Raw genomic sequence first — 14,475 nt, 5'->3', positions numbered from 1 at the left:
TGGACAGCAACTCATCTGGCACACTTCAAACACTTCTTGTCTTTGTGTTGTTTGTTGAGCTATTTTTGACAGGAAATCGTGTTGTTTTGACAACTGATGCCTTTATTTCAACAGCATACAAATCAAATATGTATCAATCACAACAGCAACATTGTAACTGTAGAAAATATGTCAAAATCACAACTCTGTACAGAAAATCATTGGACGGCATTCCTGTTTTATAGTTGCAAAGTATTTTTGAATAGTAAGTATAAATACTGCCATGATATTTTAAGGCCGGCTATTGTTGAAAACATGTATCATGCTTTGTCATATTTACACGTAGATGTAAATTCAATTTTTCTGTACATACAGTTTTTCTGTAAGCATATACATTTATCTGCACAAGAAGAGGACGGACACAGATTTTTCTTTCACACTTGCCACAAATAAGGAGTTGGCTGAAATACGGGCGTTTCTCAATAGAGCGCCACCAAGAGATCGCAACGCGTTGACCAATCACAATGCGCGAAATTTGTCAACCCAATGCGCATTCGGAAAGGGCTGACAAATTTCGTGCGCTGTGATTGGCCAACACGTTGCAAATTCATGGTGGCGCACTATTGTGAATCGCCCCTATAGCATTAGCCAGTGAAAGACTGCAACTTTTCTGCCATATTGCTTTCTGTTTCTTCAGGGGGAAAAAAAAAACCACCCTTGAACAGTTCTGAATGCAAAGTATTGGGAGTACAGGTACATAATCCCCTCCCCCCTCCAAAAAAGTGGTTGCGCCCTTAAGTATCCACAATGCTTGGCCCGTCTGATCTCCTTGAACCAACATTTGCTTCACTGCAGAGGGTGATATGCAGTGGATCATCAAGTCATCTTCAAACGACCATATACTCGTCGTCTTTGTTCATACAAAGATAGAAGGTGCTCTGTGAAACTGCACTAAATACACAGGAATGCAGGACCAATAATCGTTTTCCAACGAGTCCATGACCATCAACTGGGATTTTCCATCGGGGAGGGGAAATTTGGTTTATCAACTGTGCCCTTTGCAAACTTAAATTGCTTACTGGGAACTCCTTAAGAAGAGATTCTGTAGGCAAAGGGTGAAACCAAACTATTCAAAGGTACATCCCCCAGTAGTGCCGATTATATCTGTCCATGACAAGCTTGTGAATTCTTCCCTTAGGTTTTGGCAACCACTGCCTGAAAATTATGCTGGTAAAGAGTAAAACAGAAACTTTCAAAAAACCGGTTCTACTTTATGTCACTGTATTACCAAACAGTACTCAGATTCTTGATACCAAGAATGTATTGGATTGGACACCCTGTATGTGACTGCTCATGTGACCTTGATGTAACAAAGACCCCAGCCGGTGATGTCTGAGTACTATTTGGGTACTTCCAACCTCTGTATCATGTAACTTGAACTCTTGGTAAGCACTGAATGGAAATGGTCGTCAGATGCTGGCAACACCATAATCCTGGCTCTGTACTTTACAATATGTAGCTACTGACTGCCAGAAAGCCAACCAGTAGGTTGGTACTGAATGGTCAACTTGCACCAGTCCAACCTCCAACAAAATCTAACTGCGGTTGACCATGGTTATCAAGTAAACTTGATTGCTGTAATGTGGCCTAATGGCTGACAATATTGGCAATTGAAAGCAGAATGTTGTGGATTCCAATCCAACGTGAGTAACATAACTCCCCTTTTCACACACAAAAACCACCAAACACGCCAGAGTTTCTGCCAACAGTTCTAACATAGCATGAAATTTCTTTTTAAAAAAATTCAGGCAGCATGCAAACCCAACCTGCAATAACACTTATCTTCCTACTATGCATGTAAACGTTGGTCCTCTTGAATGTGACATCAGTAAAATAAATGGGAGTTTGCACAAATCTTAGCATTTTACAAGGCTGTGATTTGATGCATAAAAGTGTACTTGAAGAACACCTGTCATTTCTCAACCTGTGCCTCAGATTTGTCCTCATCTGTCTCCCCTTCCTCCTCGCTGGAACTGAAGTGAAATCAAGCACAAGGTCTCATTAACACTAAACCAATAAATGACTGATGTGGCTTGCACCTGAAAACACATTGCTAGGAGCTTGTTCATGAGTGTGTTCCCAAATTCAAATTTGTACTCACGTCAATAAGAAGAATCAGTTACTCATGATTATAAAAGCTTCCCCCTTTAATAGTTAAAAGAGGTCTTTTCATATTAACACCTTCATTCCTGAGCACCATGTGCAGAGTTTCCACTGTCATTGAGGGCATAATTCCACAAACAGGCCTGGAAAGTGTGTACAAGGTACAAGCAGGTGGAAAAGTCAAGAGTAACTTATTTCACCTCGTCTTTAGAACTGAGTAGCTAGCAGTGTAATAAGGCACTTCCAACTTCTATTTCATGTGCACTGAATCAACCACTGTGGATTTCTGTTCTTGAAGGAATTGAAGATACTACGTCTTACTCTTCATCGTCATCGTCATCTTCGTCACTTTCTTCATCTTCATCGTCATCTTCGTCACTTTCTTCATCATCCTCGTCCTCTTCGTCATCTTCGTCATCTTCATCATCGTCTTCGTCATCTCCATCATCGCTCTCACTACCCCACAACTGTGCTTCTCGCTCTAAAATTTTCAAGAATTTTTTTTTTTTCAAACAATGAAACTAAAAGTTACTCAGCTTTAAAAAGGTCGATAAAACTGATTGATTAAACTTGGTTTAAAAAAGATAAAGACCTGTATAATTCCTCCTTAAATAAATTCTTCTTCAATAACTTGAAAGTTGAAATAAAATAGTCTTCAAAATTGTTTGCAGCTGGTTTTTTTCCCTTTTTCTAAAATTTTGAGGTACATTTTAAGGAATTTTAAGGTACACTTTGGGAATAAATACCTCGTTTCAGCATCTCTTCAATCAGGGGCTGGAACTGCTTAGCTTCAGTGTTGTCGGGTTCATAAAGCAGAACTGCCATAAACATATCATAAATGGGTAAAAAATCACCCATAGATCATAGACTTTATAAGATTTGGTAAAAGGACAGTTTCAATATCACTGGCAGGTGTGAGCCCATTCAGTATATCAATGAAGCAAAACCATTTAGGGTAAAAGTACCTGATGGGCCTGGATTGGGTCATTCTATAAATTAGGGGTCCAATTTTTGTGTGTGTCCCAGTCACATCTGACAAATTTTTTGTAAGTTTCAGAACACATTCTGTAATTTCAAAGAGTGGTTAATTAATGCAAATTAACTGCAAAACAAATTCAAACAGTTTGAAATCAACTTCTGTGAGATTTCCCTGTAAAATTACACAGGTGAGGTGAAATTACAGGGACACAAAAAGGTCACACTTTTGGACCCCAAAATAATAGAATCACCCTGATGTCATGCCAGCACGAGTATGGTCAGTGCATGTTAGCTTGTGCTTGATGGTGCTGAAAGGGCTTATCTTACATATGCATATTACCTCAAGTGACCTACAGCATGGCTATTTTGGATTTGATGATTAATGACACCAAATACGCTCAAGTGACTGGACATGGGTCATCAACATCAGTGTCAAAGCCATCTGACAATACTTGGTTATGTAACACGACCCAAAGAAAATAGGAAGCCAATTAGACTCACCCATTTTGCACAGCTTCTCAGCGCTTTCATAGTCCTCCTCCATGACTGCTTCCAGAAACTATGAAATACAATCGGTTAAATCAGTTGGATTAAACGTAGTCTTGTGGCAAAATGTGGACCATTTAACTTCAGGTGCGGGAGAAGAGGGAATAGATTATCTCTGAGGGTCTAATTTCAAAAAATTGGGACACTAAAATTTCTAGAAAGAAAGAGTATTTAGGGCTGAAGATTAATCCGGCAGCACACCATTAACCCTAACTCCCTAGGGTGTGTGCAAAATCATATTAAAATTGGAAGATTCAGGTGTGCTTAATAGGGTTAATGAATAGTACCACACACATTAATGCAAGTAAGCACACGCATTTGACATGAGGTACATGTACAGTTTGGAAAGTTGTAAACACCCTATCAGTCGACGAGGATTTGACACCTGTCCACAACCTGCTAGTGAGCATGGTAGCACCGCAGTAATGGTTTCTGATTCTAGTCACTGATTAATAAGCCCCCTACCCCTGCTTCATGTAGTATCCTACCTCTCCGAGAAGCTGAAAGGGTGCTTTTCCTTCCTCCTCTTCATCGTCATCGTCATCATCATCACTGCTGTCATCATTATCTCCCTCAACCTCGGCAGAGACATCGCTCGTTGAAATTGCTCCCACGACCTGCTCTTCCTGTGGCTCCTCGGCTTCTCTGGAAGATTGCCTGGTATCTGTTGATTTGAATAAGTTGCACCACACGGAAATGGTATTTTCTTGCTTCTTGCTTTTGTCCTTGTTTCATGAGGCCACAGAGGAAGTATTCCATCAAGATCAAAGTGTCCGCATTTGCAGGTCTAAACAATACCGGGGGGTGGATGGGAAGCACAAAGTTAAGCCTACCTTTCAGTACTTTTTCATCAAATGTCACCTAATGGAAATGTTGCTTTGACCTCCAAAAAAATACCAGTGGTTTCCCAGCTAAACTATCCAGCACTTTGATTGGTGGTAACAGAGTACAGGTATGGAATTCTAGAGGTATAGGTTAAAATCTTCCTTCAGTCAACTTTATTTAACGCTGAGGTGTGAAATCATCACATCGAAATTGAAGGATTGAGGTTAAACAAACTTCTCATATCCACCAGAAATGAGCCACGCTCCAAAAAGTAACACGCGTAGGAGGCGCATAGACATTTGAAATTCTGCTGAGACTCCTCTAAATATTACTTTGCCAGACTAACCAAAAGATGTGGATGATGAATCTCTGTCATGAGTGAGATAGTAGGAGTCACTCCCTGCAGTGGAAGAAATACTGGCTGCTGCTGATGCTGGGTATGCTTTGAAACAAACAAACAAACAAACGAACAAACATTTCACTAAAAACCGGAAAGGTCTACAACAATGCACCGTTCACATACCAAGACCCATTCAATATCTAAAACCGTCTGTACCAACTTCATGGGTATGTCCAGGGAGCTCTGCTTATATTTGTCTCCTCTCCCAACAACCACACAAACCAACTAATAAACAGTAAATCACAGCTCTCTACCCATCACCAACTACAGTTTGGTGGGGATTTGATATTACCAATCTTAGCTCTGCGACAAAGGATGTCCTTGATTTCAACAAGACTGCAGCACCTTAGTCCATTCTTGGATTGAATTGATTTTTGTGCTAGATTTGCCTAATAAATTGCATTTTCCCGCCTTTTTGAGGGGCACAAACTGGATGTAAACCCTCCCAGGCAGGCTTCTAAGTATGCTTTGTGGGGAAATTGTCCTTTTGGGGCATGTGGTCTGTGGTTTGAGCTGGGGGGGAGTTGATTTCAACAACACAAACAATTTCAAGGGGATTTTGTACACAGACACATGGGAGCAGGGATTTGTACACAGACACATGGGAGCAGGGATTTGTACACAGACACATGGGAGCAGTGATTTTGTACACAAACATATGGGGGAGAGATATTTGCCCCGCCCAGTCTCAGGAACTGACAGGGTGACCTGGTGATTAATACCACCTCTAAAAGTTACAGAATTTTGGTCGGCTGTCATGTGGCACTTGGTAGAGAGATCAAAACGTGATTTCTGGCCCCTTGGGGGACCAAAGTGCCACCTCACAGGGGTAATTACTGTGTTCTTGTGTTTTACTGGATGACATTTGGCACGTCAGTTCAGTTTTCGTTTGGAAAAGCAAATATATACATGTGCATCGTACATACGTAATATGCCTCAACTTGAAAGAAAAAGGAAAACTTGACACAGCACGTCTCCAACAGAACTTTTCTGTTCATGGTTATCACTATGAATATTTTTATGATGCATTGAATTATTTTTGAAGTGAAAGGGTCTGACGCTTTATTCCTTACAAAATATTTTCTCAAAGGGAATATTGGCTATGTAAAATGGCTACAGCTACAAAATGGAGAACCAGCTAAAATGACACTGTAGTGATTTTTCTCAGTATATTAAGAGTTTACTGCTGCTTTAAGTATTCTATAAAACTTGAACCAGAAATTTGATTGCCAAATTACTTTTTTGTTAACTAAAACTTTAAAGCCTTTTCTTCTTATTTTCGAGATGAGAAATAGAGTGATTCCAAATAAAACCTTTCAATTTGAAAATATTCCATTTCCCCCCAAAATGCAGCATTTGAAATACATGTACAAGTGTGTGTATTTTTACTAGTATTGCAATACCCTAAACTTGACTTCTTGCCCAAATGTACTTGATTTGACACACCACTCTACACTTTGTAATTTTGTACTTTACATTTCTGCAAAGTACTGAATAACAACGACACCCACCTTTTGACTTGTTGGAAATAGTACCATGGCTGATATAATATGAGTCTGTGTCCTTCATCTCATCACTGTGACCTCTGTCATTTGACCTCTGACCCTCACCCTCTTCAAGGGTCAACCTCTCCACAGTAGTCTCAATCTCGCCTGGGTTTTTCAGTTCATTGTTGTCGGTGCCTGTTTCGTGCTGGCTTGGCCTTTCCCTCTGCTCTTTCCTGTGTGATGAGTCGCGAGTTGTGTGCAGGGATGATGGAGGATCGCCAACGACTCCGTGTTGAAGGGATGGTAGGTTCTGGACAGCTTTGGCCAGTTCTTCATTCTTTGGCATTCCATGTCTGCGAGAAAAAAATACGCAAAACTGTATTTAAAAATTATATTTCTTAAGATGCTCCATCTGAACACTTCTGTAAGGATTTGCTGAAGGCACACTCGGCAAATAATATCAAACCTTCAACCATCAAAGGAACTAAACCAGCCACAGCTAGAAAGCAGAACACTGGAAAATCTTCAGCGAAATGGCCTGCAAGAAAAGGCCATGAAATCAGGTAACATTTTATATTTGCTGCTTGCATTTATAAGGAAAAACCAACAAGCCCCTAACACACGAGTCAGCATGCCAAACTACCAGCACACCTTCAACCTACCAGCTGGCAAAACTACAAGGCACTGGCTAACGAGCAGCCTGCCAGCAATGTGCTTGCAACCTCCCGGCAAACAGCACAACAAACCATCAGCAAACAAGCCAGTCTTCTAGCATGCCAACCTACCAGTATACTTACAATCCACAGGCCAGAAAAACGAGACAATGGCCAACAAGCCAGTCTGCCAGCAATATGTTTGGAACCTTCCAGCCATCAGCAGGCATGCCATCCTGCCAGCCAGCCTGCCAGCCAGCCAGTCAACCAACCAGCCAGCCTAGGCCTGCCAGCCAGCCAGAAAACCAGCCAGCCTGCCAGCCAATCAGCCTGCCAGTCAACCAGCCTGCCAGCCAGCAAACAAGCCCATCACCAAACTATCCAACACCCACAACTTCCTACTCACTGCTCGAAGTTCCTCTTGACCGTGGTTAGATAAACCTGCTTCCTGGGAGAGTCTGGCGTCTTCAATTCCGCCCTCCCATCTATGCTGCTACTTCTCTTCAGCTCCACCCCTCCTCCCCTTCCATCACCATTGCCAAGTTCATCCTCTGTGAAACTAAGGCGGCTGATTGCCCCTGCACTTTGAGTCTGGCGTGAGCTGTCCACATTCACTCCATCATTACTGAGTCTACTTGAGGTCCCACTTCTCTCCTCTGCAAGAAAGAAAATGATTAGAATATTTTTGATGATGATGCCCTTTAAAACCCTTAACCCTGCTAGACCTAACAAGGTACAACAGGTGTACAAGTCTGTTGGACTTTGTTACACAACAATAACGAGTCGAGCCAGTCCCATTCAAGTGATTAATGGATGAGGCTGTTTGACCTCCCCATTATGGACTTGTTGAATCTTGTTATACACAGCCCCAAAAAGGCTACCGATGTGGCTAGGGCTATTCACTGAGGTGGTCTTATAGCAAAAATTGACTACATAGCCTCCAAACACCCAGTATGGACAAAGTCTCACCCTACGACCGTGGTATGCTGTTGTGTTCACATACATATTTGACCAAAACATTGTACAGGCTAAAATTAACCTAATACAAAAACCCAAGATTAAAATAACCACTAGACCACGCCCAGTGATGTTACTGCCAGTCTAACGATGTTGATGTTTAGGAGGATTCTCAACCACACCCTCTTTCTCAAAAATGACATTTGGAGAGAACTGTGTGAAAGAACTGACAGCCTGGAAGCTCTGAAACATTCACAGCTGAGTTCTCCAACTATTATCCTACCTTCTTGGGAGGGTAGTATTTCCAAGGAGCTGCCCCCTCTTTTAAGTGGTGACTGTTGGCCAAAGACAGAACAACTTATCAATTAAACCGGAATCAAAAGTGATATTCATTGGACCAACGAGTGGAAATAACTCAAAAGTGCTGAACCTTAATCTTGTCCAGTTCAAGTGTATTTTAACCTATGCGCCTCTGCTGTTTCACTTCAAATGTGTTTTTTTTTAACATTCTCATTTTGGTGATATTTCCCTAAAAGGTCCAATTTGTGCATAAGAAATGTCAAGAAAGCTTACTTGTCTATTGACTGATCTTCTACCGGAGGGCGGTCTGAAATTACAAAAAAAATCAAGATTTACTTCACAAATACTGACTGACAGGAGGTTATCGAAGGTACACCACAGCCCCTAGCAAAATAATGAAGCAGAGTTCACTACTTGAGGAAAAGCTTGGCTCCTTCAAAATACATCAATGCAAAAAATAATTTAATTGTTGTTTTCATGTGAAGGAAACAAACTCCTTAATGCCTGCCAAACTGACCTTTGACACCAATGACTTCACCCAGTACATTTGTTACAGGTTGACCACTCTCATCATTCCCATTATATTCGTCGCTTACTCAAGTGCACCAGACAGTTTTTTACCAGTATCAATATCAAAACAGACAGAAACTGTACAATGTATAAATATGTTAACTGTCAAGAATCAAGTAGTGTACAGGTAGGCTGGAAAGAGGAGAGATGGGAGCAGTGGTTAATAACCATTAGCCTTTGACTAGAGCCACTCGGTTGGACAACATGTACCTCCCTAACCTTGGCAAGATGGGTCATTCCATAAGGTTGGGGCACAATTTGTGACGGTGTCAATTGTTAAATGGGTTCCGTAAAAATGAACAGCTATTTCCCTGCATGTGGATTCCAAACTGACATTGTTAATAAATCTTGCAAGGCTGAATACAGAGGTGTGTGTTATTTTGACAGAGTAAATGGTCTACTCTACAGGTCGTGACAGGTGGTAAAAGTTACCAATGTAACAAGGACACCGTCACAAGTTGTGCCCCAACCTCAAGGAATGACCCATACACCAGTGTTGACGTCGAGACCATCACAAGACCAGACATAAAACCAGACACAATCTAACGACCAAGACCAGTCACAAGTAGCAGTGTGAATAATGACAAAGGAATGCTTTGTTGCAGTTTATTTGAATAACTTGTGACTTGAACTCAGACTGGGGGTCTTGTGCTGGTCTCATGCGGTCTTGTGAAGGTCTTAAGTGGTCTCGACTACATCACTGCCATACACAATATGAGGAATACTAGGCATTCTCTGAGGCCATATCAAGCACTGGGGACACTAGCTCATTCCAAGTTAAGGCAAATAAATGGGAGTGAATTTGTGTGGCAACGAATGACACTTGCGTAATCACATTTCAGAGAATAAAAATTCTCACACAAAAATTCTGCCTTTGGGCGTAAGGTCAAGAATATAGAGGTTGTCCAGCATACTGGCTCTAGTGTGTGAGGCTTGGTAGGCCTTAGGAGTACCTTGAAGGGCTTTTGTGTCCTTGTTCCAGGACCATCATGGAGTTGGGCGTTCCACTGCGGCTACCTGATTGTCGGCTGATCATGACGTTATTGTTTTGATTTTGCATTTCTTCCTGTTAACACAAATGCATATACATATACAACAAAAATTAGAAGCATAAACAAAAAAGGCAAAACAGGTGCATTTCTTTCAAGGCGGAAACTCCATATGCCCGTCAACACTTGCGTCAAGCGTTGCATATCTGTCAAAATCACTCCCAGGGCATTTTTGACGGCTGAGCGCATGAACGCACACGTGTTATGTTAAATGAAAAAAATTTCTTTGTCCATGAAAGTGAAACGCGTGAAAGCATTGTGTACGCAACCCACCCAAAAAAACATACATATGGAAAGGCGGCGTAATGCTTCACAGTGCTAAGTGTAAAGTAAGTGCATCAATGATGATGTCTGGGGCCTCTATTGCATGGGCAACTTTGCACAGATAAATACATGTAAGTCTGACATCAGGCTGTTGGACAATTCATCTCATCTTCAATTTTATCTTGCTTCTGAATTCTGCGGAGTACTCCACGATTTCTGCAAAACACCCAAATGAACTTCATTTAATTCAATTTTAAGCCAAGCCCAATCATGCCCAATGTCAATTAAACCATGTCATGCTGGACAAATGTGTTAACACAACGAGATTTCCTGTGTCATAACATGGAGAATGTTTACACAGGTTCAATCAAAATATTTATAATACAATGGAGAGCGATACTTGAAGACTATATTCTAGGAATGTACTAATCACTGTTGCAGGATAACACTAAACCATGCATGCTCAAACCTGATGTGCACATGCATTTGGAGCAGCCACAGCACCATGTAACGTGCACCTGCCATTTACAGTAACCTTGCACAAGTGTGGTGCAACCACAGTAATCGATAACGACTTCTCATTCAATTCTATATTGCTGATAAGTTGTGGGTTGGCAATGACAATGTGGACGCTAGCTCGCTGTTTTGGAATTTGTGGTGCTCCGTGAGTTCCAGCTTATATCCAAGGAAATAGTTCCATATGCGGATGCCGCTTGACATGCCGTGCATGTGCATAAACCCTTTGAGACTGGTCTGAAAAAATTCTATTGTTGATGTATCCTAACATGGCACATTTTCATTTTTGAAACAGAGAACTATTTTAAGCCCAAAGTTTACAAACAGTTTATTCATTCTCCTAATAATCTGATTCATAAGTCTCATTTTGGAAAGATTTCCATATATGAACACCAGTAATTCTTTCCTACAGTGACTTAACAGCCATCAGAAAGCAAAAATATGTCCAGAAAACTTCAATTAGCACCCCGCATGAGTAAGCGAACGAAGCTAGAGGGGAATAAATCCATTCACCAAACATTACGGAACTTTCTTGTCATGAATTTGTTCCCCTCTCTTAAATCTTCTTAGCATACGCAAATGCATGACATGAAACATGAAAAAGGCTTAGCCTATACAGCAGAACGCCGCTTTACCGAACATTTGGCTGTACCGAACATCGTCGTAATTTGATCACAGAACCTACTAAACACTATTCAGTTGCCGTTTGTAATCCCCGAATGTCAACATGATTTTTTATGTTGGAAAGTGACAAGTGGCCATTATTTCCCCCAAGGATTAGACGGGAAAGCCACTAGTTATCAATGGTACTGAATGGACACTGGTTTTGCGACTCTGCATGATCGGTGCGGAAGAAAACCGCAAGTATGTGCACCGTGGCACTGCACTAACAATAGTCTAAAGACGGCGCCGCTGATACACAAATCAACTGAGATGCGCCACAGCATGCATCAGAGATCGATCCTGTGTGGTAGCTTCACGACTTTTAGGACAAACTTGATATCAATTTTGTAACTCAAGATTAAATAAAAAACAAAAATAATTAATACTTAGACTATACATTTCTAGAAACCTTAAAGTGAATGCATCGGCAAATCATCAAGAAAACAGCAAACCATAGTATCACAAGATGCTGCACTTCAGTTAAACAAGAGAGGGCACTATTCAACATGGCAACGAAATTTTCAGCAATTAATTCGCTTTAACCGAATGACCACTGTACCAAACATTTAGCATGGGCCCCGTAGTGTTCGTTATAGTGGCGTTCCACTGTCATGACTGTAATTAGTAATAGTTGCATCCGTATACGGAACTCTTCCCATATCCAAAAAGTTGAAGTCACCCCCAATGATAACCATGATAACATCAACAATAAGGGAAACCAACAATAGTAGCCTATTTAGGCCTAGCAGCTTTGATCTCTGTTTTGAGAAGACCATGGAGGAATAAGAACACATGAGAAGACGGCCTAAACCTACAAACATGACAAAGCCAGTGCAAGTTCAATGACATGATTGACATAATTTGAAGGTTTTCAATAACTCCAGAACTGTGGGGTCCGACGTCCGCCCCGCTTCCACGACCAATTCTCGGTTCTGGGGGTAGGTTTTTAATTCATACACAGCATGTACATGCATGTAGGCCCCTGTGTACAGGCTTGAATTCTCAGGTCAGGCTAACGGTCCATCTTGAGATTGTTATTTAGCTTGTCTTCCATCTTTAGTTACGCATCACACTCATACCAGCACAAGTTCAAAGGCAAGAAAACTTTCCTACCTCACTCCAACATTGTTTTCGAAAAATTCGTAAATTGACGAGCGTTACGTCGCCATTAGAGATGAAAACGCCCTCTCTTGATAAAGTGATCACAGTCAACGTTGATCATGGCCGTTTTCCAATACTCAACTTCGTTTCCGTTTATGCTTTGTCCCCAAAACCAATCCCCGATTGTGGGCCTGAAGCGTTTAAATCAAATTAAATTACTGTAAGTTTTTGCCCTCTTGCGTCCTATTTGATGCTTTATGGCACTATTAGACTAATTAGTGCGCTTACAGCTTCAAAGTCAGGTAGTAAAAAAAAACAGTTAAAGCCTGCGACGGAGCCGAATTGAATATTGGAAAACGGCCCGTTGATTCTACCTCCATGGTTTTACCAAAGCGGTCGAGAAGGCAGCATAATATTACAACTGGAGGAGGGTACTTATGATAAATTATGTAAAATTCTCATAATCTAATGCTGGTAACATGAATTATGCAATACTGTATGTGACTGCGCGTAACTTGACGGTGATTTTCTGAGAATAAAACTCATGTCCAGATGTCCAGTGGACATTTTCCACACCATTGGATGTTATTATTCGTGGTCCAAACGTTTCGAAGTTTGAGCGAACTATGAGCCCCGCCTAGAGAAGATTACCCTTTTTTTGTCGAGGTAAAAGGTGGCAAATTTACATTGTGAAACTAAGGAACGCATGTTTTTAGATGAAACCCAACATCCTGAGCAATTTTCTCATAAAAATGCGACTCAATTTTGAATACAACCTGACGTATGCATGCTTGAACCTTGTGCCCTTGTATCGGCGGGTCACCATGAATGCCTAAATTTCCACTTTTCTCTAAAATGGCATTAAATCGAACGTCAAAGGATAAAAACTGGCAAAACGAGTTCCTTGGCTGCCTTAATAGTCTGAATTTCAGTTTACTCATCATATTACCACTGCGGGCGATTTGTTTGAACTAGATTTGCTGTATTTTTTTTCTGTTTTTTATCAACTCGTTCTAAACTTTTTCAAGTTTGTAAACACCACCTGTTTGCTCGGGATGTGCACCTCTGCTAGCTTACTAATAACTAGCGTTTTTTATTTATTCATTTATTTATTTACTCATGCAGACATTGGCAACAATAGTTGAGATTTCATAACATTATAATAAATAGTGAATATGTAAATATTTACATACATTGTGAACAGATAATTATAAGCGGCCCCGATTCGCAAGTTTGTACGTGGGGAGAACCCTGCCACTAGTAATGACGGGAAAAACAAGTGTGATATTTCTGTCGGTTAAACTTAGTTGTCAACAGCAGAAAATGAAGCCCGATACTGTTACATCATAAAATTATTAGGGGTACAAAAAGCACAGACAGGTGACTTTAATAGGAAAAATATTAAACACAATAAATTGAGGGGAACAACATGAAAAGAAAAAAATAAAAGCAGACCATCAGACCACAGATTTCCACCGTTATTCGCAGTTAATACGTGTTTTAAAAGTACCAGTAAAGCTTCGTTCAGATAAACACTACAACGTTCAGTTTTACAACAGTTTCTGAACTTTATTCAAACCGGTCTGCGGTGGCTCCTAGTACCCGACTAATAGTCAAGGCCCTCCTATCCTCGTTATAGCTCTACATCTTGCATAATTCATATCCAGGTGCCTGGGTGTGGGGGTGCAGACCACTAATTCAAGTGAGAATTTTTTACCAGCTTATTAGCATTAAAAGTGCCCCCCCACAGTATCTTTTGAAAAAGGAGATTGCTTGGCCCCCAAAATGGGGAGATTGTGTAAATCGTTGCCAGGATCAACTCCCTGGGTCTTTGAGCTTTCATATGAGGGCAGAAGGGCTAAAAAGTACGGTTGAAAAATGGTCCTACTAGTAAGTGCCCGAGAAAGTTGAGGGTTGCCTCTTGAAAAATGGCTGCAATCAGACTTCGGAAAAATCACTTTTGGGGGGGTGATTTTGTTTTGTGGGAATAATTAAAAATGTAATTGGTTAACCCACAAAAAATT

At 40.9% G+C, this 14,475-nt stretch overlaps 1 protein-coding gene across 3 annotated transcripts; it reads right to left on the bottom strand.

The window, feature by feature from the left end:
• Window positions 1-81: 81 nt before the first annotated feature.
• LOC110987288 (uncharacterized) lies at window positions 82-12,600 on the bottom strand. Of its 3 annotated transcripts, none has more exons than XM_022249885.2 (13): window positions 12,464-12,567; window positions 10,301-10,387; window positions 9,812-9,924; window positions 8,562-8,595; window positions 8,272-8,323; window positions 7,438-7,687; window positions 6,403-6,731; window positions 4,838-4,933; window positions 4,155-4,330; window positions 3,622-3,679; window positions 2,889-2,960; window positions 2,464-2,623; window positions 82-2,012 (listed from the first exon to the last, which is right to left on the bottom strand). In XM_022249885.2, the coding sequence occupies exons 2-13, from the start codon at window positions 10,313-10,315 to the stop codon at window positions 1,952-1,954; spliced, it is 1,416 nt and encodes a 471-aa protein (XP_022105577.2). In that variant the 5' UTR covers window positions 10,316-10,387; window positions 12,464-12,567; the 3' UTR covers window positions 82-1,951. The 3 variants fall into 3 exon arrangements, with proteins under 3 accessions (XP_022105577.2, XP_022105579.2, XP_086995732.1); XM_022249887.2 differs by having other exon boundaries at window positions 10,314-10,387; XM_087139606.1 differs by lacking the exon at window positions 10,301-10,387 and having other exon boundaries at window positions 12,464-12,600.
• Between the last annotated feature and the right edge of the window lie 1,875 nt (window positions 12,601-14,475).

This window comes from Acanthaster planci, linkage group LG08, assembly GCF_054643075.1.
Source record: "Acanthaster planci isolate LZ-2023a linkage group LG08, COTS_SCS, whole genome shotgun sequence".
Classification (NCBI taxonomy): Eukaryota; Metazoa; Echinodermata; class Asteroidea; order Valvatida; family Acanthasteridae; genus Acanthaster; species Acanthaster planci.
This window is presented reverse-complemented; position numbering and strand designations above follow the sequence as displayed.